Genomic DNA, 23,239 nt, shown 5'->3' on the forward strand with positions numbered 1-23,239 from the left:
ATACCAAAGAGTTCCTAGAAATAGTTTCATTACTCCCTAATATTACATTGCTTTGCGTCCAATTTATTCTGTGAGACTTTTCACTTAGATACAAAAATAGAACATTATTAGTCTGACCTGTTCTTACTGAATATTTGTGTTGTTTTAATCTGGTATTTAATTCTTTACTGGTCTGACCCAACTAAAATAAATCGCAATCCATAGAAGGAACTTTGCATACAATATTGCTGTCTTTTCGGAGGCTATATTTTCTAAGCATGTTTTTTTATATTATTATATGTGAAGGATGCATTTATATAAACAATTTTAAAAAAAGCTTTTACAGCTCCAAATATAATAAGTTGTGGCAAACAAAGGGTGTTTGAGGACACTTCTTTTTTTCCTTTCCGATTTTTCATAGGTTTTTATAGCTTTATTGTAACAAATATCCATATTGTGGGTTGGATAGCATAGATCCCTTCATATTTTTCTGATGTTTTTGAATTCTTGATCTAAAAACTCAGGACTGACCATCTGCAAGGCTCGAAGAAACAGTGATGAAAAAACTGAAGTTTTGATATTTATATGATGCCCTGAATGATGGTGTACATATGTCAGATTATTAGTCTTTTTCTTATAAATACTAAATTTACAATTAAAAGGTTCCTCTTCAATATAAATTTCCAAAAATGCCACACATTCATCTTTCTCTAACTCGAGTGTCAATTTAATAGAAGGGACTTGATCATTTAGTTGAGCCAATATGTTATGTACATCCAAATCTCTGGGTATGATGGCTAAAATATCGTCAACATGACGGTACCATGTTACAGGAAAATGGAAAATCTTGGGGATGTAAAGGAGTTAAAAAAATTCCATATATAAATTTGAAAGAACGGGTGAAAGCGGGTTTTCCATTGCCATCCCAAACGTTTGTTTAAAAAATTCCCCGTTGAAAATAAATTCACAATCACATATGCACAATCTTATTAATTTTATGACCTGGCTAACTGTTAATGGTAAATCAAGTTTATGCAATTCATCTTTAAGGTATTCCAATACCGAGTCAGTGGGCACTGTAGTGAATAAGGAACACACATTGAAACTTATCAACCGTGAATCTGGATTGATTGTAATACCCTTGATTTTGTCAGTCAAATCTAAAGAATTGATAAGATGGGTAACAGAAATAGTTCTTAGCAATGGTGACAATAATTTTGTCGGAGATTTTGAAAGCTTATAAGTTATGGAACCAACAGAACTAATTGGTCTCATAGGATTATTTTCTTTATGTTTTTATTTGCCCGTACAGAATAAAAAAAATATGTAGTGAATTTATCAAGAAAAAGTATTAGTAAAACTATATATATATATTATAATATATATATATATATATATATATATATATATATATATATATATATATATATATATACATATATATATATTCACTTTAACACCGATTCGTTTGTCATACATCGTAATTGATAAATAAAATAAATATACATACATATATATAATATATATATACATATATATATATATATATATGTGTGTGTGTGTGTGTGTGTGTATATGTATTATATATAAATGTTTATATAAATATATATGACAAGTTTTCTTACTAATACGCACATAACTTTTTTATATTTTCAAATATCAGACAACAAGTACCCGTTAACTTCGAATTCACTTAACCTTGAGAATGATTTGCACTCTTAAGGGAACAACAATATATCATAAGTGCATCTGCCCTGGTCAGGATTCGAGCCTATGTCATTTATAGGGATTTGGCCAAAAAACTATCGATCTTGATTGCATAGTGGATAAATCCTTGACACCTCAGTATCAAGCGTAAAAGGCACAGGCTCAAATCAGGACTTGGAGATGCACTAATCATATATGTATAATTCCTATAGGTGTGATTTATTTCCAGGATATAGTGATTGCTATATTCACGGGTATCTGATATATATATATATATATATATATATATATATATATATATATATATATATACACACATATATATATATATATATATATATATATATATATATATATATATATATATATATATATATATATATATATATATATATATATTATATTATACGAATGAAGTTTTTGTTTACCTGGAGCATTGGTGCCAGCTAGTCTCGAGTACCTGAATGCTGAGAGCTTTTTAGGGCCTGGAAGCAGTGCGATGGCATCTACCTGAAAATTCATAGATTAATATTATTATTATTATTATTAATGTTATTATTATAATTATTTCAGTAGATGAAAACTATTCACATGGAACAAGCACACAGGGGCCATTGACTTGAAAGTTAAGCTCCCACAGAATGTTGGCTCAAACCTCCCACCGCAAACCCCACGCTGCAGCTTTAACTGATCATGGTATAGAGCCAGTGATTTTTCATCGCCCTGCGGGGAGACGCAAACCTGCAACATCTGAATGGCATGCCACGACACTAACCACTATACTAGTGGATGAAAGGTCAAAGTGCCATCCTGTCACTTTAGCATCAGCACACCCATTTTCCCGACCAACCCCAACATCATAAAGATAAAAAAAAAAACTATTTAGCAATTCAGTCCAGCCCCCCTTAAAAAGCAAATGGAAATAAAAAAGATAGACACTCCCACACTCACACATATAAATAGATTGCTTTAAATATTTTCCATTTATCCCGAGTAAAGTTACAGTGAACCTTGATTAGGAGGTTTGTATATCCAGTAGTTCTTATTATTTAGTTTTATGATGCAGAAGGGCAAAAGCTGTGCTGAATTGTGATTGGCTGGCTGGGCTGCTCAAACAGCCAGTCAGAATCCAGCACACTTCTTTATGTTGCTATGAGGTTATCTTTTGCATAATGTGTAGCTGGGTCTCAACAAAGCTACATTTAATGAGAATCTACTACGCTTTACTCCCCCTCGACTTGGGACCACCTTGACTTGGTGAGGGGGATTCTTGAACCCCAGGAATTTGTTCCTGGGTTTGAGTCCAAGAGTCCTATATATCATTATATATTTATTTGGATTAATGTTTGTGGAATTTTCCACTTTTGCTAAAATTTATTGGAACTGTTAAATAGGAAAAGATATCATAGCTCGGACTGGGTTTATATCCGAAGCTAAATAGTGGCCCACGACTGTGGTAGGATCATCACCAACCCGATAACGTTTGGACCTGAGAGATATCAGATTGATAGTTCAAGGGTGGAACGATTCTTTAGGGCTGGGCCACGGATTCCAGGGGGCCGGTTCTTAGGATAGGACTCGCGGCATTCTATCCGGTTTGCCCATAATATGATTAGAGTGGGATGATGGTATTCTTGTAATAATAATAATAATAATAATGACAGATTCTGGAGATGACATTTCATAATTGCAAGATTAAAATAAGGATTTAAGGAACAGACGCGTCATTATTCCATCTTTCCCACGATTTAGATCTTTTTCTTGCCTCATTGCTTAGGATGCTTTGTATGATCGAATTGCTGCTGTTTCTCAGTCGGGTGATCAGACTGGACATTGTTCGCCTCACAATGATTTTCAAATTATCCAGGAGGTTTTCTATGGACATCTGCGTGGCTGAGTGATAGCGAGGAGTGTTTGTGAGGCGTCTCAGAATGTCATTGTGAACAACAGTGATACGTCTCATTCTCGGATATAGTTTTTCCAAAGGGAACACCCATATATATTGTAGCAGTACCAGCGGAAGAGCAGCAGCTTTGTTTCTCGGTGTCAGAAGGCAAACCTCCTTGCAATCATGTTGCCAGTTGCACATAGTTTACGGCTCTGTTCTGTCTGTATCTTTTAGGTCGTCCGTGATAATGTGGTCCAAATACGGAAATTCATGCACGAATTCCAGACGATGATTTCTGAGGAAAATTAGTGGTTCTGCAATATGCTTAAGCGATCTCGGGAGCAGCGACATACACTGGGTCTTGGTTTTGTTGTATAGGATATCAAATTCCTCTGTATATTGGAGGCAGGTGTCGATGAGTCACTGGAGACCTTGCACTGATGGGGAAATCAGAACCATATCGTCAGCGTAACAGAGGTTGTTTATTGTTGTTTCGTTGATAGTGCATCCGATTGGGAGTGAGTTCAGTTTTACATTCAGGGCATCTGTACGTGTTAAACAGGTATGGAGAGAGAATGCCCCCTTGCCGGAGCCCATTTAGGGAGCCAAAGGTGTACGACAGTACGTTACCCCATTTGACACAGAATAGCTGTGTGGAGAACCAACAACATAAGACGCCAATTAGATATAGAGGTGTGCCTCGTTTATGCAGCTCCAGGAAGAGCCTCAGGTAGTTTACTCTGTCAAACGCTTCTCTTACATTTACAAAAAATAGGAAAACAGGAGAGGCTGATGATAGGTAATAATTCAGCAATTCTTTCAGGATGTAGATGCAGGTGTCGGTTGAGTGGTTTGCTTTAAAGCCAAACTTGTGGTTAGTAGTATGTAGAAAGGGGAGAAGTCTCTCTAGAAGAACAGACTCAAGTATCTTCGACACAATTGTAGTAATTGCAATCAGGCGATAATTGCCAGAGTCACCTGCATCCTTTAGCTTGTTTTTTTATTAATGGTATTAAGTGAACTAAGAGTAGGGAGTCTGGGAGAAACTGGTGAATTATGCACGCACTGAACGGAGCTGCTAGCAAAATGTAAATTATCGGATGGCAGAATTTGAAAGCTTCAGCAGGCAGACCATCGCAGTCGGGCGATTCATTATTAGGTCGGTTTTTTGTAGCATCGCTGATGTTACCTGGCGTAATACAATCAGCGAAATGAAACTGAATATTATCAGTAAGGAGGTTATTTACATCCCTGCGGGAGTCTTGGTCGTTTATGCAGTTCAGGACAGTGCTGAAGTGATCGCCCCACATTCTTGCGATAGCCTCGTCACTGACGGCTTCCCCTACTCGGATAGCTTTTTAGTTTTGGGATTTAGGGATTAAATGTCCTTCCAAAGACGGGTTAATTGCCAGATTCTAATTTTCTAGATATTGCATCAGCTCTTAGTTGCTTTTCATTCAGTCTGCAATGCTTAAGGACAAGTTTGGACTGTGCTCTCGCCTGCCTCATTAGCAGTGGAAAGTGTCGTTCCCTCGGGCTACCATTTTGCCTCCACAGTAGAAACATTTCTCACGAATGTGTATAAAGATCTTTAACCAAGTCATTCCATCCAGGTATATTGCGAGAATTGCCTTGACGAGATCTAAAGGTACATCTGCCAGAGGCGAGCATAGCGGAAATTATATTCGAATACAGTTCTTTCAGGTCTCTCCTGTGTTGATCGTTTCTAAATTTTGGGTTAGTGCAAAGTAAGGCGTCTGCCGGTTGAGCTATTGACCGCAGCCTGGTTTCCGTGGTTTCCCTAAAGGATCTGGTTTTCTGTTGGTTTTTAAAATCCCAGTTAACAGCAGGTGGGTGATCAGTTAGGGGGTTCACTGTAGGGAGGGATGGGGTACTGAATGACACCTGTAAGGGGATGTGATCATAGCCCATTGCAAGATTGTAGCGAATGTTGCAGGTCACAGTAGAATCATGAAGTTGGGGGGATGTGATGCAGTGGTCCAGCCAGGAGGTTGTAACTGTGTCCGTTCTGTTCTGTACATAGGTATAGGAGGAAGGGGAGGAGCATTACATCGCTAATTCGCGTGATTTTGACAGAAGCAAATAAGTTCGTTATAAAATTGTTTTCTTGGGTGAGAACTAAGGTCCCCAATTTTATGATCACAGTAGAATCGTGAATAATGTTTGTTATAAAATTGTTTTTTCCCAGGGGTAGGATCTTAGAGGTCCCCAATTATACAAATATGCAATGCCACAGAAAGAAAGGGCCCCTTTCGCTATGATGTGATAATGCATCGATGAGGTGCTCTAAGTCTTCATGCACTGATCACAGAGATCATGAGGCCAGAGGAGGTTTCTTCCACTTGAGACTGATTCCAAGAAATTATATCTACCGGGTGTTTCTTTTCCACAGGGCATATAAACATTAATTATTTTAAGTTTCTTATTAAGCTATTTTTCATTTTACATTTCTTGTATTTTCAGTCTGAGTGACGGAGTTAGATAACCATGGCTAACAACTCTGAGGAAATCAGATGGATTGACCGAATCACGGATATAACCTTCAGAGAGGCCAGGGATCACCTTTATTTATTGTACATTAAAGAGATTAATCCTTTTGTGACTGTCATTGCAAAAGAGGAGAATCTTGGAAGGCCCAGTCCTTTCTTTCAGGCGACTGGTTAGACCAAGTGATCTACATAAATTGCATTGAATGAGGAAGAGAAGAGTGCTCTGAGTTGAAAAAAATCTGGTATCAAGTCATTTCATGTTATCACTGAATCACTCAGACAGAGAGAAGACCATCATGGTTTTATGGCCAGATTGGGATGGCGTTTCATGTTTGGGATCGACTTTCTCGATCAGATAATTCTTATTTACACAGTCAAGCCAAATCATAAAAAAATTATATCTAGATGATATCCATGTGCGCTCATCGAAGATGAGAAATGAATGTTTAAGTTTGCCAATCATTTATGTGGTGGATGGGGGTTGGCCTTCAGAGAAACTGTGGGGTGGGCATTCACTCGGCTGAAAATGTGTTATCTGTTGAAGAAGTCACATTTTTGGATGGCTTTCAGGCTCTTCAGACACAGGAGGCTTGAAACAGTGGTCTTCTTCCGTAAACCCCCTGACCTTAATGTGTGTGAAAACATTGGTAGTATCTTAAAGTTCCCACACAGTGAACTATGGGAGGTTGGTCCCGAAGAAAGGGATTAGTGCTGTATCTTGAGTCTCAGCTTTTTTTTTGTTACCCCTCAAGAATGCAGGCTGTGGTAAATGGAGGCCTCACAAAATATTAAATACTCAGAGAGAACACCTGTTCTGAAGCTTTTGTTTTTGTGATCAATTTTAGTTTATGCTGTAGAGGGGGTCGAAAACCCCTATCCATAGCAACTTCATAAAGATGAGAAATGAATTGTTTAATTTTTGCAGCGGGGGTGGAGTTCATGGGAGGATAAGAGGGTCGGCGAGCCTGAACCCCCTACTTGGGGAGAGTTTTGTTGGTCCCTTAGGTTGTATCTTGAGACTTTTATGTTTTACTGAAATGGCAGGTTCAGTAGGCCAATGACGTGAGAAACTTAAATTGTTAATCACAGCGTAACATCTCCTCTCAGGTTTCGGGCGAGGTGATTCGCGAATGTTGGGCTTCAGTTCAGCGGACAATTGAGATGTTCTTTTCTTTTTTTACTTGTTTGTGTCTTCCAGCCCCTAATCCCCTCATGATCAATCACATCTTCATCCACGACTGGGGGTTACCCTCAGCCATAGCAAGTGGGTTTGGCTTACACTTCGGCCACTCTAATCATTTTGTGCCATTCCCTGTGGGGTAGGATAGGGACGTGGACATTTGGGAGTCAGCTCTCATTTGTGACATTGGTGGAAGAATAAACTCCATGATAGGCTGATGATATCTTTTTAAGGTTTTCAGATTTTTTTTCTTCCCTCTCAAATCTTTATGACAAGTAAAAATAAAGATTCAAGTACCCCTGGGCCATTTTATGGGACCTCCTCGGCATTGTTGACGACCACTGTAACCTCCACAGACAACCTGCGCAGTAATATCAAATCAGTAATGTGAAAGATTTGAGAGTATTGCATATTGAGGATCTACCAGTCGAATGTGATTATGAAACCATCTCTACTATACTGAGTACCTTTGATCCATTAACAGAAATTAGAATGAACTATTTAGAAATAGAAGCTAAGTGGGAAGCTTGGGCTACTTTTAAAAGGCATGAAGATGCTTTCAAAGTCAGCTGCAATATTGAGACACTAGAAATATGCCAGTCTGCCATGAGAGGAAGTTTGACTAACAAAACTCCTAGAAATATGGTCGTCTCTGTACCCTCTGAATGGGCTGTAGATAGACATCAAAGCCAATAGAAGAACATTTGAGCAAGGGATCATATGGGTGGTAGCAATAGCGAAGGAGGAAAAATATAACTATTATAAATTCAGTCGATACCTCCAGAAAAATGTAGGAAGCATAAAGATCGGTGAGATATCTCGATTTGGTAAAGGAAAATTTCTTATTCATGCGAAATCAAAGACCCAGGCACAGGATGTTGAGTTTGATGCAGGTTAAAGATAATAAAATACTAAAAGAGATCAGACCCCACATGAACTTCAGCTTTGGTGGAGGGGTAATCTTTGACAAAGACCAATATGAATTCACAGAAGAAAAAATCTTAGAGGTGAGCCCACCATCAGCATTGAAGGTAAAAAAGATATGCAGTGCAAACATGATCATTTTGCCATTCGAGGACCCAAATGTGCCATCCCATGTCACATTTGAAAATGAAAGAGTGAGAGTAAGACCCTTCAACCCAAAACCTATGCAGTGTTTTAACTGCTTCAGGTTTGGCCACTCATCAAGAATGTAAAAACCCTCGAGTTTGTATTAATTGCTCAGCCCTGAACATGGTTTATGCTCTCTGGCTCCAAAGTGTGTTAATTGTCACTTTGATCACAAATCCAATGATAAAAAATGTGAAGAATTTAAATTTGAGGTAGCAGCAATAAATAAAGCAAATGCAGAGCACATTATCATAGGTCAGGCAAAAAGACAAATGGGAACAGCTAAGAGCTATGCTAGAGCTCTAAAGTCCCTTAACCCTTAATACCACAAGGGATCCAGGCAGTACAGGAGCTTCTTCCTTTGTAACAGTTGCTCCATCCCCTGTAGTAGAGGCCCCGCCCTCTGGGTCAGGTGCTCAGCCTGGCAAGGCAAGAGCACACTCCTCTAAAGGAGGTAAGTCACCTTCTAAGGTGGATAAGGCACCAGTTGGTGAAGAAAATCTATCCATACCTTTACCATTTCCCACAATAGATGAAGTATCACAAATAGATTCTCTGCTCCAAGAAAAGGAATTCGACAAAAATAAAGTACCGAAGAGAGAGAGAACTCCGTCTTTCTCCCCCCCTCCATCTCCCCACAGCCAAAATGAAAGTGATGGTAACCCTGAACTTAACAGGAACTGTACTGGCACTTCAGTGAGACCATAGCAGTCCAGCATTTTGATTAAAAAAAGCACAGTAGCAGAGATCCATCGTCATCCTGAAGTTAATAGCCAAAGAGAAAATAAAAAGGGTATCAAAGGAAAGCCACAGATCCAAAGACCATTCATAAATTCAACATCCCAATGAAACAAATCTAACAAGGTAAAGGACTCTAAAAAACTTAAACATAAGTAATGTCAGTTTTACAGTGGAACTGTCAGGGGTATGATTTCTAGTGCTGGACAAATCAAAACACTAATCAGGGATTCAGAGGCAAAGATATGTCTCCAAGAAACAAAAATTGGGGACAAATATAACCCTTGTTTAAATTTTAATTTCTACAGTTCTCCTCCTCAGCCAGGAGAAAGAGCTCAAGGAGGCACAGGTTTTGTTATCCATAAATCTGTAAAATGCAGCATCATCCAACTTGACACAATACTTCAGACTTGTGCTGTACAAATTTATATTGATAAAAGATCACTCTGTGTTCTCTATATCTGCAGCTCAGATTGGAAGATCACCCACATGATATGTCTGGTAACAACAGGCAATTAGATATTTCTGACCTTCAACACCTAATTGACCAACTGCCATCCCCATTCATATTAATAGGTGATTTTAATGCAAATCATACTCTTTGGGGGGTTAATATATGTGATAGATAGGGTAACATTATTGAGTAGTTACTTGACAGGAAGGAGATAGTTTTATTGAACAATGGATCACCAACAAGGTATGACGTATACCATAATTCCTCCTCGGCCATAGATTTAACTACATTTTCCTTGGCTCTTGCACTAGAATACCCTTGGTCAGTAAGTAAGAACCTATATGGCAGCGACCATTGGCCCATACATCTGAAATATATTCATAATACTCCATCCCCATGCCTCCCAAAGTGGAAAATAGATGAAGCAGATTGGAGTTCATATGAAAGATCAACACATATTAAAAGCATTCCAAGGACTTCCCTTTTCCAATTCAAGTTTATCAGCACTTTATTGAAGTAGTACTGGATAGTTCAGAGAAATGTATACCTAGAACTGCAGGTTTGCCACGGCATCCAATTGTTCCTTGGTGGAATTAAGAAATGTGCAGTTGCTTGAAAAGTCACTAGAACATGATTTCGTAGATATTTAAGATCACCCTGTGAGGCAAACAAAATAGCGTATGCCAGAGCTTGTGCAAAGCAGAAAAGAACTATAAAAAAAGGCTAAGAGACAATCATGGATGAAGTACATCTCGGTGGTTTCTGCAATAACGCCATCTAGACAAATCTGGAATAAAGATCAGGAAATTGCAAGGTAAATACATTCCAGACCCAGTACCTGTACTAAAGGTGGAGAATGGATATATATCTGATCCTAAAGAAGTGGCAGAGATGTTTGGCAAGTACTTTGCCAAAGTACCTAGTGCAACACAGTACTCTCCTGAATTTCAGCAAATACAAAATTCTACATCAATAGTTCCACCTCACTCCAATTATACAGAGGCTTTCAATATACCTTCCACCATGGATGAGATGCTGAATGCTTTAGCTAACTCATCGTCAACGTCCCCTGGAGAGGATGATATTAGGTATGAAATGTTAAAGCACTTTCCAGAGACCAGCAGGGGCTTCCTCTTGGATACCCTTAATGATCTTTGGAAACTTCATACCTCTCCAAAGTCTTGGAAGACGTCAGTTGTAGTCCCCAGTCTTAAGCCTGGTAAGAACCCTGAACTAACTCAAAGTTACAGGCCTATAGCTGTCACAAGCTGTGTATGTAAGCTGTTTGAAAGAATGGTGAATAACAGATTGGTCTGGTATTTAGAAACAAAAAACCTTTTATCCAATAGGCAATTTGGATTCAGAAAGAATAGAAGTACTATAGACCCACTGTTAATGTTATCAAGGGAGATCCAAAATGCTTTTGCCATCCAGAATCAAGTCATTGGAGTCTTCCTTGATATGGAGAAAGCTTACGATACCACATGGAGGGATGGTATTCTGAAGCAGTTGTCTTCTTGGGGCACTGGAGGCAATATGTATTATTTCATTAAGGATTTTATATCAGATTGCTGCCTAAAAGTGCACACTGGATCTGCATTCTCCTCTTCCTATATGCAACAAGATGTCCCTCAAGGTAGCATGCTAAGTGTTACCTTATTTGCGATAATAATCACTAGACTGATAGACCACCTACCAACTGGGGTCCAAGGATCATTATTTGTAGATGACTCTGCTATCTACTGCAGCGGATCTACTGCTGCACAAAGCCTGCAGGAAGGTTCAGATTGCAATAAATGCAGCTTCAAAGTCGGCAGATGGTAGTGGATTTAAGTTTTCACCTCATAAAACTAAAGCCTTCAGATTCACACAAATTAGAACCCGGGAGGAGACACCAACCCTCTTCTTAAAAGACAATATCTTACCATATGAAGATGAAGTTAAGTTTCTTAGGGTGATATTTGATAAGAAACTTACCTCTGGTCCTCACATAAATGACTTCGCCAACAGAGTTAAACAGTCACTAAATATATTGTAGGTGATATCACATTTTGATTGCCTGTCAAATATATGGACCTTCTTGTAAAACTAACCTAGAAAAATTAGATGTAGTACATAACTTGGGATTAGAAATATGTACAGGGGCATACAGCACTTCCCCTCTAGCTATGTAGACTCAGGCTTACCCCCTCTTTCAATCCGCAGGGAAGAACTAAGCTTAAGGTACATATCCAAATCCATAACCTCTAACAGCAATCCAGATTATAAGTATGTGAAAGCTCCAGTAAATCGGGCAGCAAATAGACACCGCCTACCCAAACCTCTGGAAGTAAGACTTGAAAGAGAAAATAGAGATGCTGGCATATTAACAATACCAATAGCACAGGTTGCATTCCCTAAATCTCCACCTTGGTGCAAATGACCTATTTATATATGCCTAGTTGTTGGAGGGAAGAAACATATTTCCAGTGAAGAAATTAGAATGGAATTTCTTCAGCATTCCTTCCAATACAGAGGGCAGAGCATATTAAATTTTACTGATGGATCTAAGTCGGAGGATGGAGTTGGCTGTGCAGTAGTGGTAGGAAATTATGTAGTCAAGAAGAAATTACCCCCTTCCTACTCGATATTCACGGCTGAATTATATGCCGTTCTTGAAGCTGTAAAATATGTTTTTAATAAAGGAAAAAATGATGAAAGTTTCATCATATATTCTGACTCGAATAGTCTTCTATTGTCAGTGAAACAGTTGATTCCCTTCCACCACCTAGTACAAGAAGTACAGGAATGGCTGGCCCTCCTGTACTTCCGCAAGCTCATCAGGGTGAGCTTTTGTGGGTATAGATGGGAATGAGAGAGCCGATAAGGCGGCTAAAGAATCGATAAGATTACATAATTAGGCACTCATAAACCTCCCAAACTTTGATTTTAAGCAAATCATTCATATCTATATAAGTAGGAAGTGGCAGATTGGTTGGGAAAACATAAATGGTAATATGAATGGCCTTCAGTTAAGAGATGGCAGTCGTCAGCTCATCCTGATCGGAGGGCTTGCATTATTTTAATAAGGCTGCGTATAGGACATACGCTTGCTACGCATAGATACTTAATGCAAAGTGGAGAAGGGAGTCAAGCCTCAATCTGCAGTTCCTGTCAGGAAGTTTTAACAGAAAAGCATTTATTAATTGATTACCCAGTTTTTACCAGAGAAAGGAGAGTTACCTCACTCCATATGGCAGGTCCATGAGTGAGGTACACTCGGGAACCACAATCTCCGACCCACCTAGGTCGTGCTCCGAGTTTATAAGCGGTGCCTTTCTGGACGGCGGGCAACGCTAACTATCATGGATTGAAACACACACGAACACCTTTTGAACTCTTCCGGATTTTGCTTTGGGTGTTTTTCCTTCATGATTTTGCTGCATATAATGCAAAGCAGTCTTGGTATGATTATATAGACAACACTGTGTTGAATTCTGCAACCTGTATAATATCGAAACGAAGAAAAAATGCCGAAACTGCTGGGTTGTAGTTAGGAAAAGGGGGGGGGGGAGGGAAGGGTAGAATCTGCGTGTGTGCGCTCATGTGTCTCTGTCTGTCTGTCTGTCTGTCTGTCTGTCTCTCTCATCATCATCATCATCATTATCTCTCTCTCTCTCTCTTTCACATCATCATCATTATCATCATCATCATCATCTCTAAATGACCACAGAAATACATAACAAACTATAAGGGAAAAAAGAGAGAGAGAGAGAGAGAGAGAGAGAGAGAGAGAGAGAGAGAGAGAGAGAGAGAGAGAGAATGGCACGTCGGCAAAGCAAACTAGCTTTTCAGCAGACTTTAAACCAAGATAAGGCAAGTCCTGCTCCTACTCATTACGTTAGCGTGGTGGGCGCAGTGATTCGCCCACTTGTGTGCCGCTGCTTCAGAATGTCATTTCCATACACACACACACACACACACACACAACACAGATTCTACCATTTCCTCCCCCCCCATCTCCTTTCCTAACTACAACCCGGCAGTTTCGGCATTTTTTCTTCGTTTCAATATTATACAGGTTGTAGAATTCAACAGTGTTGTCTATATAATCATACCATGACTGCTTTGCATTATATGCAGCAAAATCATTAAAAAAAACACCCAAAGCAAAATCCGGAAGAGTTCAAAAGGTGTTCGAGTGTGTTTCAATCCGTGATAGTTCACGTTGTCCGCCGTCCAGAAAGGCCCCGCTCATAAACTCGGAGCACGACCTAGGTGGGTCGGAGATTGTGGTTCCGAGCGTACTTGATAATTAGGACATTAGTAAAATAATATTGCTTTTAAAGAAAATTCACTTTAATTTCAGAATTTAGCTGTTTTAACAGATTTTACAGACTATATATTTTTGGAAAATTTTATCTTAATTTAAAGTTTTAATGAATTTTAGCTAAATTAATCTATTTTTTGTAAAATTTTTTATCTTAATTTATAGTTGTAATGACTTTTAGCTAAACTAATGTTTTATTTTAAGCGCTGAATGGCCATCGTTGCCCCAGTGCTTGACAAGTATGCCTAAAATTTATAAATCAATCAATCAATCAACTACGCTTTACTGTGCTAATCCTATGGCCATTCTGTATTTCGAAAGTCTGCTTGTCAAGTTACTGGTCATTTAGGTTTCTTCCATTTGAATGTTTGCTTATGTTGAATAATAATAATAATAATAATAATAATAATAATAATAATAATAATAATAATAATAATAATAATAAGGATATCACTAATTGGGATATCACGCCACATACCTTTCCTTTCCTCTTGATAATCCAGTTGAGGAATAACATGATCAGAGGGATTAGACCAACCAGGGCAACAACACCAGCCCCCAAGCTGGTTTCACCTGACCGTACCCAAGTCATCACGGCTGTCGTGTTAACCTGTGGGAGAATGCACGATTACTTTTGCGTTAGGCTGGAGTGATTTTCTTTGGCAAATACTGGAAATGAATTTGGAAGAGTAAAAAGCATTAGAAAACATCTCATCCCTCTTTCTCTCCGTTTCTAAATGCTTTACATGCACAGCATTTGAATTATAAAGCCTCGTGCAATTGAGGGTACTGTATATCAGACTGTCTTTTTGACTGAAATCTAAATTGGTGTTCTGTGAAGTTTACAAGGCCCGTGAAACGCTATTTACGCTACAAACCATGTATTTCGATTTATACTCTGTAATCCTGATCACTGGTGAGTGTGGATAATTGGTGAGTGACAAGTGCATTTATCTGGAATATGTAGGTGTTACTAAGCCAATGGTCATTCAGTAATACAATAAAATCAGGATTAGAATAAAACTCAGAAGAAAGGTTCCACCTTGGTCACCCGTCGCCAATCCATGTACTGGCTCTTGGTGACTCACTTGGGCCACTTCTTCGCACTTAGAGCCATATTTTTCTGCTTTAATCAAAATCAAGTTATGCTCCTATAGGCTGATGACCTTTTCCTCCAATCACTTTGAAGAAAGGAAAGTTCCTCTTAAAGACAGTTGAGTGTTTTTTCATGGTACTTTTCCATCAGTTGTCTGTTGCGTGAGGTGTTTGCTGTCGGGCAGTATGAGTCATGTATCTGTCTATCTATCTGTCCATCTGTCTACCTACATACAGTACACACACACACATATATATATCTATATATATAGAGGCCCCGAAAATCACAGGAGATGCGCGTGATTGGGAACCACAGGAAAATAAGCCAGGAGATCGGCACCAAGCACCTTTGCGAGATGTTTTTTTCCACATCATTTTGTGCCCCTATGATGTGGGAATAAACACCGCGAAAGCGCTTGGTATGGATCTCTGACGTATATCAAGGTGTAACACGAGTTTATGCAAATATTCGGTGAAATGAAAGAGAAAGTCATTCTGAGCAGAAAATCTTCTATAAACTTATAAATTTTAAGGCCTTTTTGTAGGTGAGGTGAATTTTTAAAATAGCCGTTGTCATTAAACGGCCAAGTAAGCTGGCGTGCACAGGATGTTGGTGTGAGTAGTCAGGGATATGGTGGGGAGGGTTGATGAAGTGCGTTAGGCAACTCAATTGCTAGCACTTTAATTAAGATTTTCTCTTGCAGGTTATTGAAAAATGTGACGTTACAGTCCCTTCAACTAGTAAATCATCATTGAACAGACTTCATGTAATTAATTTTAATGATTAGCTTTACGTATCAAGAAAGTAGTGTAAATGGTGCTTGGCAACATTTATTTGTGATCGTTGAATTCTATCGCAAACTGTCCTGCTGCCTCGTCACGGAATTGTTGAATCAGGAGTCAGGACTAGTCCTTACGCCTATGCTGAATGAGTGAGAGTGACAGTAATCATGATGGCAAGGGATTGTAGATATAGGGAGGATACTGCACTTTGAACAATGTCAGCTTTTTTACCTCTTTCGACTACTGTATGAATAGGTTACCATTGACAGGAAAGAATGAGGAAAGTGAATTTTCCATAATGTTCCCATTCTTTTTAAGCTGACAGAGACGAAAGCGATTTCATATGCGCGTTTTTACCTTTGACTGGCATGTGATGAATACTTTTGATGGAAAAGGGGAGGTTTTTATAATACATTTTAAATCTTTGATCGGTGTTTAATAAATAGGTCTATCTTTGATGGAGGGGAGATTCCATTAGGCTTGCTTTTCTTTCCTTTATCGGAGCCCAGTGAATACCATTGACGGAGAGGGAGGTTTCAATGACGCATGCATTTTTTCCCCTTTGTTCAATATGTAAAGAATACATTTGATTTGGGGGTATTTTATTCACATCGGCCTAATCGCCGATTTCTTTTTTTGTATAACAGTGGAGTTCGCAACCGTGTAATCTAGAAATGGAACTGATGCAAAACCCATAAATAAACATCTTATCTGCATATTTCACATTACTGGAACGGTAAGGCATTGTCTCCAGTTTCTTGCTCTCAAAATGAATCCGGAATTTGACATTTGTAACCCGGACACGCTCACTTATCTTGGCGGAAAAGCGAGACTGTTTAGAGTAACAAGTGAACTGATCAGCTCCATCACCGCCCCCCCCCCCAGCCAAAATCCCTGACTACTCACTCTGACATCCGGTGCGCCATCTTACTTGCCCGTTTAATGATAAAAGTAATTTTTAAAATTCACCTCACCGACAAACGAAGCCTTAAAGTGCATATGTTTAGAGAACATTTTCTGCTCAGAATGACCTTTTCTTTCATTTCCCAAACTATCTGCATAAACTCGTTTTACACCCTGTAAATACTAGGTGAGAGAGAGAGAGTGAGAGGGAGAGTATGTGACAGAGATAATAGAGGTGGTACTAAGGAGAGAGAGAGAGAGAGAGAGAGAGAGAGAGAGAGAGAGAGAGAGACCTGGTGCTGCCTGAGAAAACTGAATGACAACTGATAAACTCTCTCTCTCTCTCTCTCTCTCTCTCTCTCTCTCTCTCTCTGTTAAGATAGTTACTTCAATTACATTGCCCAGCATTTTTGACATTTTATATTTCACCCCCTCTCACCTCCATCCCTATCGGGGCTGAACTTGGACTTAGGGGCATCGGAAGTGTCACTATGCATATCAGTGACCTCGAAAACTATGGCTTAGGCACTAATATCTGTCATTTTTGGCAGTTTATTTTTCACCCCTTCTCACCCCACTTCCTATCGGGGCTGAACTTGGACTTAAGGGCATCAGTAGTGTCACTGTTCATCTCGCCGACCTTGGAAACTTTGGATTAGACACTAATATCTGTCGTTTTCGGTTATTTTTACATGCCACTCCCTTCCCAACCCCATCCCCTTTGGTGCCAGTGATGTATTACCCCCACAGTATTCTTTTCCAGATAGTAAGTCATATGCATTTCAAAGTTATGCTGGAACACACACACACACACACCCATTATATTTATATTTATTACCTCTCTAATTCTCACAGTCTCTTATATCACCATGGAAGGGCAAATGGTTTGGGCTACAGATATGTACCTCCTGGAAGAGTAGCACCTGGCGAAGGTTTGTGGATCCCTTGCTGGAAGGAAATGCCCCTATGGCAACAACCTCATCAAAAGGCAATATCAGCCTAGCTTTCGCTTTTACAGGATATGGGAAAAGAAAATGATAGCATCACCGCGACTTTGTCAGTGTGATAGTCACCAAATGGCTGGAGGTGTGTGGATTGCAGTCCTATACCCTGTACTTCTGTTAATTATATATATATATATATATATATATATATATATATATATATATATATATATATATATATGTGTGTGTGTGTGTGTGTGTGTTTTTCAATGGTACACGGTATAGGGATGCAGTCCACATGCTTCCAGCCATTTGGTGACTTTCACACTAACAGAGTTGCGGTTTTGTTATTATTTTCTTGAACCACAGGAAACAGATATGTATATGTATATATATGTATATATACTTATACATATATGTATATATATGTATATGTATATATGTATATATATATATATATATATATATATATATATATATATATATATATATATATATATATATATAATCACTTTCTGCAATAAAAGTACAGGGTATAGGACTGCAACCCCTATACATCCATGCATTTGCTGACTTTCACACCATGCAGTGTGGCGAATATGCCGTTGTTTTTATCCCGCATCTTGGAGAAGAAATACCCAAGTTGCAGTTGTACCCAAAAGAGGTTGAGTTGCCATGGGGACATTTCTTTCCATCATAGGATCCGTAATCCTTTACCATGGAACACTTTTCCACGGTGTTTATGGAGTAGATTCATATGAAACTGAGGAGAGAACTCACCTGAAAAGTATGAAAAACCAGAAGTTCGTCCGGCAGAGAGCGCTTCTCAGAAAGAGTGAGGAGCGTGATGTTTTGATCACTTTTTACATCAATGCTCTCACATAGTTCTTTATCTCTACTGATGCGACTAACTGGATTACACCTGAAAAAAAGCAAGGAAGCCTTGCGTTGATAGGCTACTTTTCATAAAATCGGTAAGCATCTTAGGCCTAGCGCAAGAAATAACTCTGTTATATTTTCTACACTGCACACTGCAAACAAAAGCATTAGGAAGTATAGAGGAAGTAACGTTTAAAACACTTCTAATAACCTTATTGTAGATCATAGTGTGCATGCGAAAGTAAGTATAACTTTTCAAAGTCATTCAAGCCGCATGAGGTGTGCATCAAAAACAACTATCTTATTAAAGATAATTGTATCAGTCATGATTTTTTTTTATAGCATACACCCTTTCCCCCATGATGCAATACACACGGTATCTTGCGTCAATTACTCTGAAAAATCAGTCGGAGATCCTTGGATTGTCAGTCTTTGGAACGCTTATCTTTTCTATCTCCACTCTCTTGTTATCATATCCCTCTGGCTACATAGGGCCACTGGGTGATGTGTTATGATAAGCTGGAAAATCAAATGAAACTGTTTGCCTTACTTTATCATGCATAGTGCTTGAAGATATTATCAGCACCTGGTGGCGACACCCCCCTTATCTTATAGAATACTTGGATTTAACTAGTTCATGGCTATTTCTAAGGAATGAGAAGACATTCAAGGTCGCACAAAAAAATCCTGTACCGACACACTGTGGGACGTACGAACATTGTAAAATTTGCTCCTTTCTGTATACCTCAAAGAAAGAAAAGGGTAATCTCCATCAATTCTCTTCCCTTTCATCTATCTTGTATCTACCATTGCTTGTAGTAAAAGAGGTCATGTTATTCGTGTCACACGCTTCAGATCATTTGCTTTACCACTGGTGGAATACTCTCACCTTGTCGGGATACCATCAGTCTACCAGTCCGTATCTTTAAAAAAAATTGCTCGAAGCAGTGGGCTCCTTTTTCCTCACAAAAGCACTCGTGATTTAAGCCATCTTCGGAAAGTGCGCTCTTTGGCCAGCTATCAGAAGGTCTATTTAATCGGGAACTTCCTTAAATGACGTCCCAACAACCAGCGCATACAACCCATTTTCAGAGAATCGGCGTTCACGTTCACAGTGCCCTATACCAGAAGTCTTCCTGTCCTTTTACTGTGTAACGGCAAACCCATCCCCCATCGTAGTCTCAGTAATGTTGATGCGGCTTAGGCTCAATCTTAAATTTAAAATGCATTGATTCTCAGGAGATCGTTCACACAGACAGCTGGAGGTGTTGACTATGAAATCGTCTGGCAGATAACTTCATGGCCTGTGTCAGTTGCAGGGGTTGGTAATGCTTATTGGAACTTGTTACTCTGTTACTTGTCCCGTGAACATATGAAACATGGGCGTATAGCTTTTAATTTCAGGATTTTATACAGCACGCCCTGTTTGGGATGTATCTTCTTACAGCATCACTAGGACATGAATTGTTCGTCACAGGACATTAATTGGTGTTCAGTGTATTGGTTTATTAAGGCTTTAACAAATTAATTATAGGCTACTGGTGAATAAAAAAAAAAAAAGATAACTAGTGCAATACGTATTTGGCAGAGTTCATACGGCGAGTGCCACCTCTTTTAAGTATTTCGGGAATTAATGGTAATAAGTCTGTGAGCCATTCAGTACATATATAAAGTAACTTCAAGCGAATGGTTGCCCTGCTTTTTATGTACTGCCAAGCAACATTATGGATGTTGCCACTCGTATCTGTGAGCCGAGAGCTGAATCAGTGTTAGCAACAAACACGTTTAATCTGATCTGTTTTTAGCTTGACAAAGTGCATTTAGTTTTATGATTAGATTGTAGCAAGAACTGAAATGCGTGGAGATTGTATAAGAAAAGTTTAATATAAATTCTAAGTGAAAACCATTATTGTAAGACTAATAGTATGTAAATATTTGTATATTACAACCATTACGGGGTTCTCTAAGAACAAATCCAAAGCACTTAACCTTTTACCTTCACCAAAAAAATTTCATCTAAGTAGGTTTCTGCAAATTAATTATTCTTATCCATATATTAATCAGCAGGCCCACCTCTTTTATTATAAACAAATGTTTGAAAATTATTAGAAACGTTTAGATACTGTAGAACATAATATTAGTATGCATTAAGTATAGAAATTAAAAAGTTAAAAATATATTATTAATAATTACAAGTAAATCCTAAGCCACGAATCAGATAGATTACGTAATACTGTTTTGTCATACAACTTGAAGGTTCTCACATTGGCAACCATATGCCTGAAATCTTTTGCAACTGAGCCATGGTTTTCAACCCAGTTCCTGTTTCTTAAGACATTCTTTTTTATTTTTTATTACTCTCTCACCTTCGCTAACCTTACTCGATTTCTTCAGCGGCCAACACGAAGGTATTCAAATGTTAGAGATGAATCATGAGAATGATATCAAATCGCAAGCATAATCACAGCAAGTTTATCTGTTTAGTGAACATGTTCACAAAACTTTCATACTTCCATGAAATTCTTAAACCAGATATGGCGCCAGATTTTTTCATTTTTTTAAGGAAAGAGGAAAGCATGACTTTGAGTCCCGGATGAGGCAGTTTCAACGTATTACATTATTCAAGTGAGAAAATTGCACCGGGAGGATGACTTATAGATATTACCTTACATATACTCTATATATATTTTAATTAAGGGACCAAGTCCGTCCTCATGCCCCTCGAATATAGGCCGATTTCAATTACCCCTCTTTTATCTCAGGAGTTGGAGAAGCTGCTCTCCAAGCGCCTTTGTAGGCTCGTTGAAGATAATAACATGCTACCAACATTACAGTTTGGGATTTGTAAAGGCCTTGGTACTTGTGATGCACTCTTGCTAATATCTCCCGTCTTGCAGTGTTCTTGATAAGGGTGCAGAGGCAAGCATGGTCGGTTTAGATTTTTGTGCAACCTTTGACTGTGTGAATCAGGACACACTAATCTAAGAGCTAAGATTATTGTAAATTGGTGGATCTTTCATTAATATCTTACATTTTTAATAGGCAGAACCCAAAGTATCTGTGTTGATGGCCAGTATAATAGGTTTATAATGTTATTTTAGTTGTTCCTCAAGGTAGTTTTCGTGGACCTTTGCTATTTATTATTTATACTAGTGACATGTGGTAAGGTCTGGAGAACAAACTGACTACATACGTCGATGATCTTACTCTGTAACTCTTCTACTAGCTGTTGTTATATCTCCGCGCGTTAGGTCTGTGGTTGTAGAATTCTTGAATAGAGATCTGGCACGTATTTATGAGTGAAGTAGGCTTTGGGGCATAAACCTTGACCCTCTAAAACTCAAAGTATGATAGTCGATCCAGAAGACTTGCGCATTTGCATCCAGATTTACATCTAAATAGTACAGTTTTAAATGTCAGTGACCCTTTTAAGATGTTAGGTGTAACTTTGTATAAAAATTTGACTTTCAGAAACGTGAGGTAATATTGCTTCCCCTGTATCTCAGAATTTTAACATTTTTCGAATGTTTAGTTACGAAGCTACTGTATCTAAGTGTTTAACCCTCTTCTTTCTTATTTGTAGCACTGTTCTCCAGTGTGTTCTTCTGGTGCTGACTCTCATTTCAAACTCGAATAGGGTTATGTCATCATTCCAGTTTATTTTACCAACTCTTGATGTTGACTCGTGGCATAGACGTAAAGTGAGTTCATTGTTTGTTGCGTAAAATATACTGCAACGGCAAACATCCTCTGTACTCTTCTTTACCTGACCTAGCTGTTTTTGCTCGCAGCACTAGGCAGGCTGCTGCTGCTGCTGCAAAAAAAAAAAATCGTTTTCTAGCAAGTTTAGTTTGCTATGGGTTTTATCTTGGCTACAACTAGAATATGGAATATTTTGTCTAGGGCAGTGGTGGAATCTTCTGCTCTCCAAATGTCTAAGCGAAGAGCAAATTCATTCCTGTTTTCTGCCGCTCTCTTGAATTCATGTGTATCTGTTTATTTTCTGTTCGTGCATATTTGTTTATTTTTAACCTTTTCTTACAATATGTCTCTCATTGCTGACTGTTTTCCCTTTGGAGCCCTCTTGGGCTTATAGTCTGCTTTTCAGCTGTAGATTTAAGAAAGAAAAAGTTAAGTATACCTTAGTTTAACCAGACCACTGAGCTGATTAACAGCTCTCCTAGGGCTGGCCCGAAGGATTAGATTTTTTTTTTTTACGTGGCTAAGAACCAATTGGTTACCTAGCAACGGGACCTACAGCATATTGTGGAATCCGAACCACATTATAGCGAGAAATGAATTTCTGTCGCCAGAAACAAATTCCTCTTATTCTTCATTGGCCGGTCGGAGATTCGAACTCGCGGCCAGCAGAGTGCTAGCTGAGAACGGAACCCACTTTCCCAACGAGGAACTAATTAAAAAAAGAAAGAATTGACACTCACATGGGTTTACCAACGACTTAATGCTGATACGGCTGAGGCCTCTTAGAATTGTCTCCCCAGAACCTTATTTATGAGAGTGGAGAAGTTTTGAGGAGCAGAAAACTATCTTGCCCACTTCTGTTTGAAGTATTGTTATCTCAAAAGAAGCTGGAACCTGTTCCCTTTTTAAAGTATGTGCTTGAAACTAGGCTCGAATATGCTACCAGGCAGGTAATACGGAACTAGATGTTTTTTAAGCTTTACGATTAACAGGACCTGGTGAAATATGTAGATTACCATCATATTTGATGTCGAAGCGCCTACTCTTTTATTTTGTGT

At 38.7% G+C, this 23,239-nt stretch overlaps 1 protein-coding gene across 2 annotated transcripts in view; it reads right to left on the reverse strand.

Moving 5' to 3' along the window:
* LOC136830226 (cytochrome P450 4C1-like) overlaps positions 1-22,960 on the reverse strand; it is a 33,052-nt gene extending 10,092 nt beyond the window's left edge. Inside the window, exons 1-4 of one of the 2 annotated variants that reach the window (XM_067089525.1) lie at positions 22,922-22,960; positions 18,381-18,522; positions 14,354-14,485; positions 2,115-2,196 (exon numbers count right to left, since the gene is read on the reverse strand). In XM_067089525.1, coding sequence (XP_066945626.1) covers positions 2,115-2,196; positions 14,354-14,485; positions 18,381-18,522; positions 22,922-22,923 — 358 coding nt within the window. In that variant the 5' untranslated portion in view covers positions 22,924-22,960. Of the gene's footprint in view, positions 1-2,114; positions 2,197-14,353; positions 14,486-18,380; positions 18,523-18,690; positions 18,707-22,921 lie in introns of those variants that run through there. The other variant, XM_067089526.1, reaches the window with a different exon arrangement.
* Between the last annotated feature and the right edge of the window lie 279 nt (positions 22,961-23,239).

Source organism: Macrobrachium rosenbergii, chromosome 46 (genome assembly GCF_040412425.1).
Source record: "Macrobrachium rosenbergii isolate ZJJX-2024 chromosome 46, ASM4041242v1, whole genome shotgun sequence".
NCBI lineage: Eukaryota > Metazoa > Arthropoda > Malacostraca > Decapoda > Palaemonidae > Macrobrachium > Macrobrachium rosenbergii.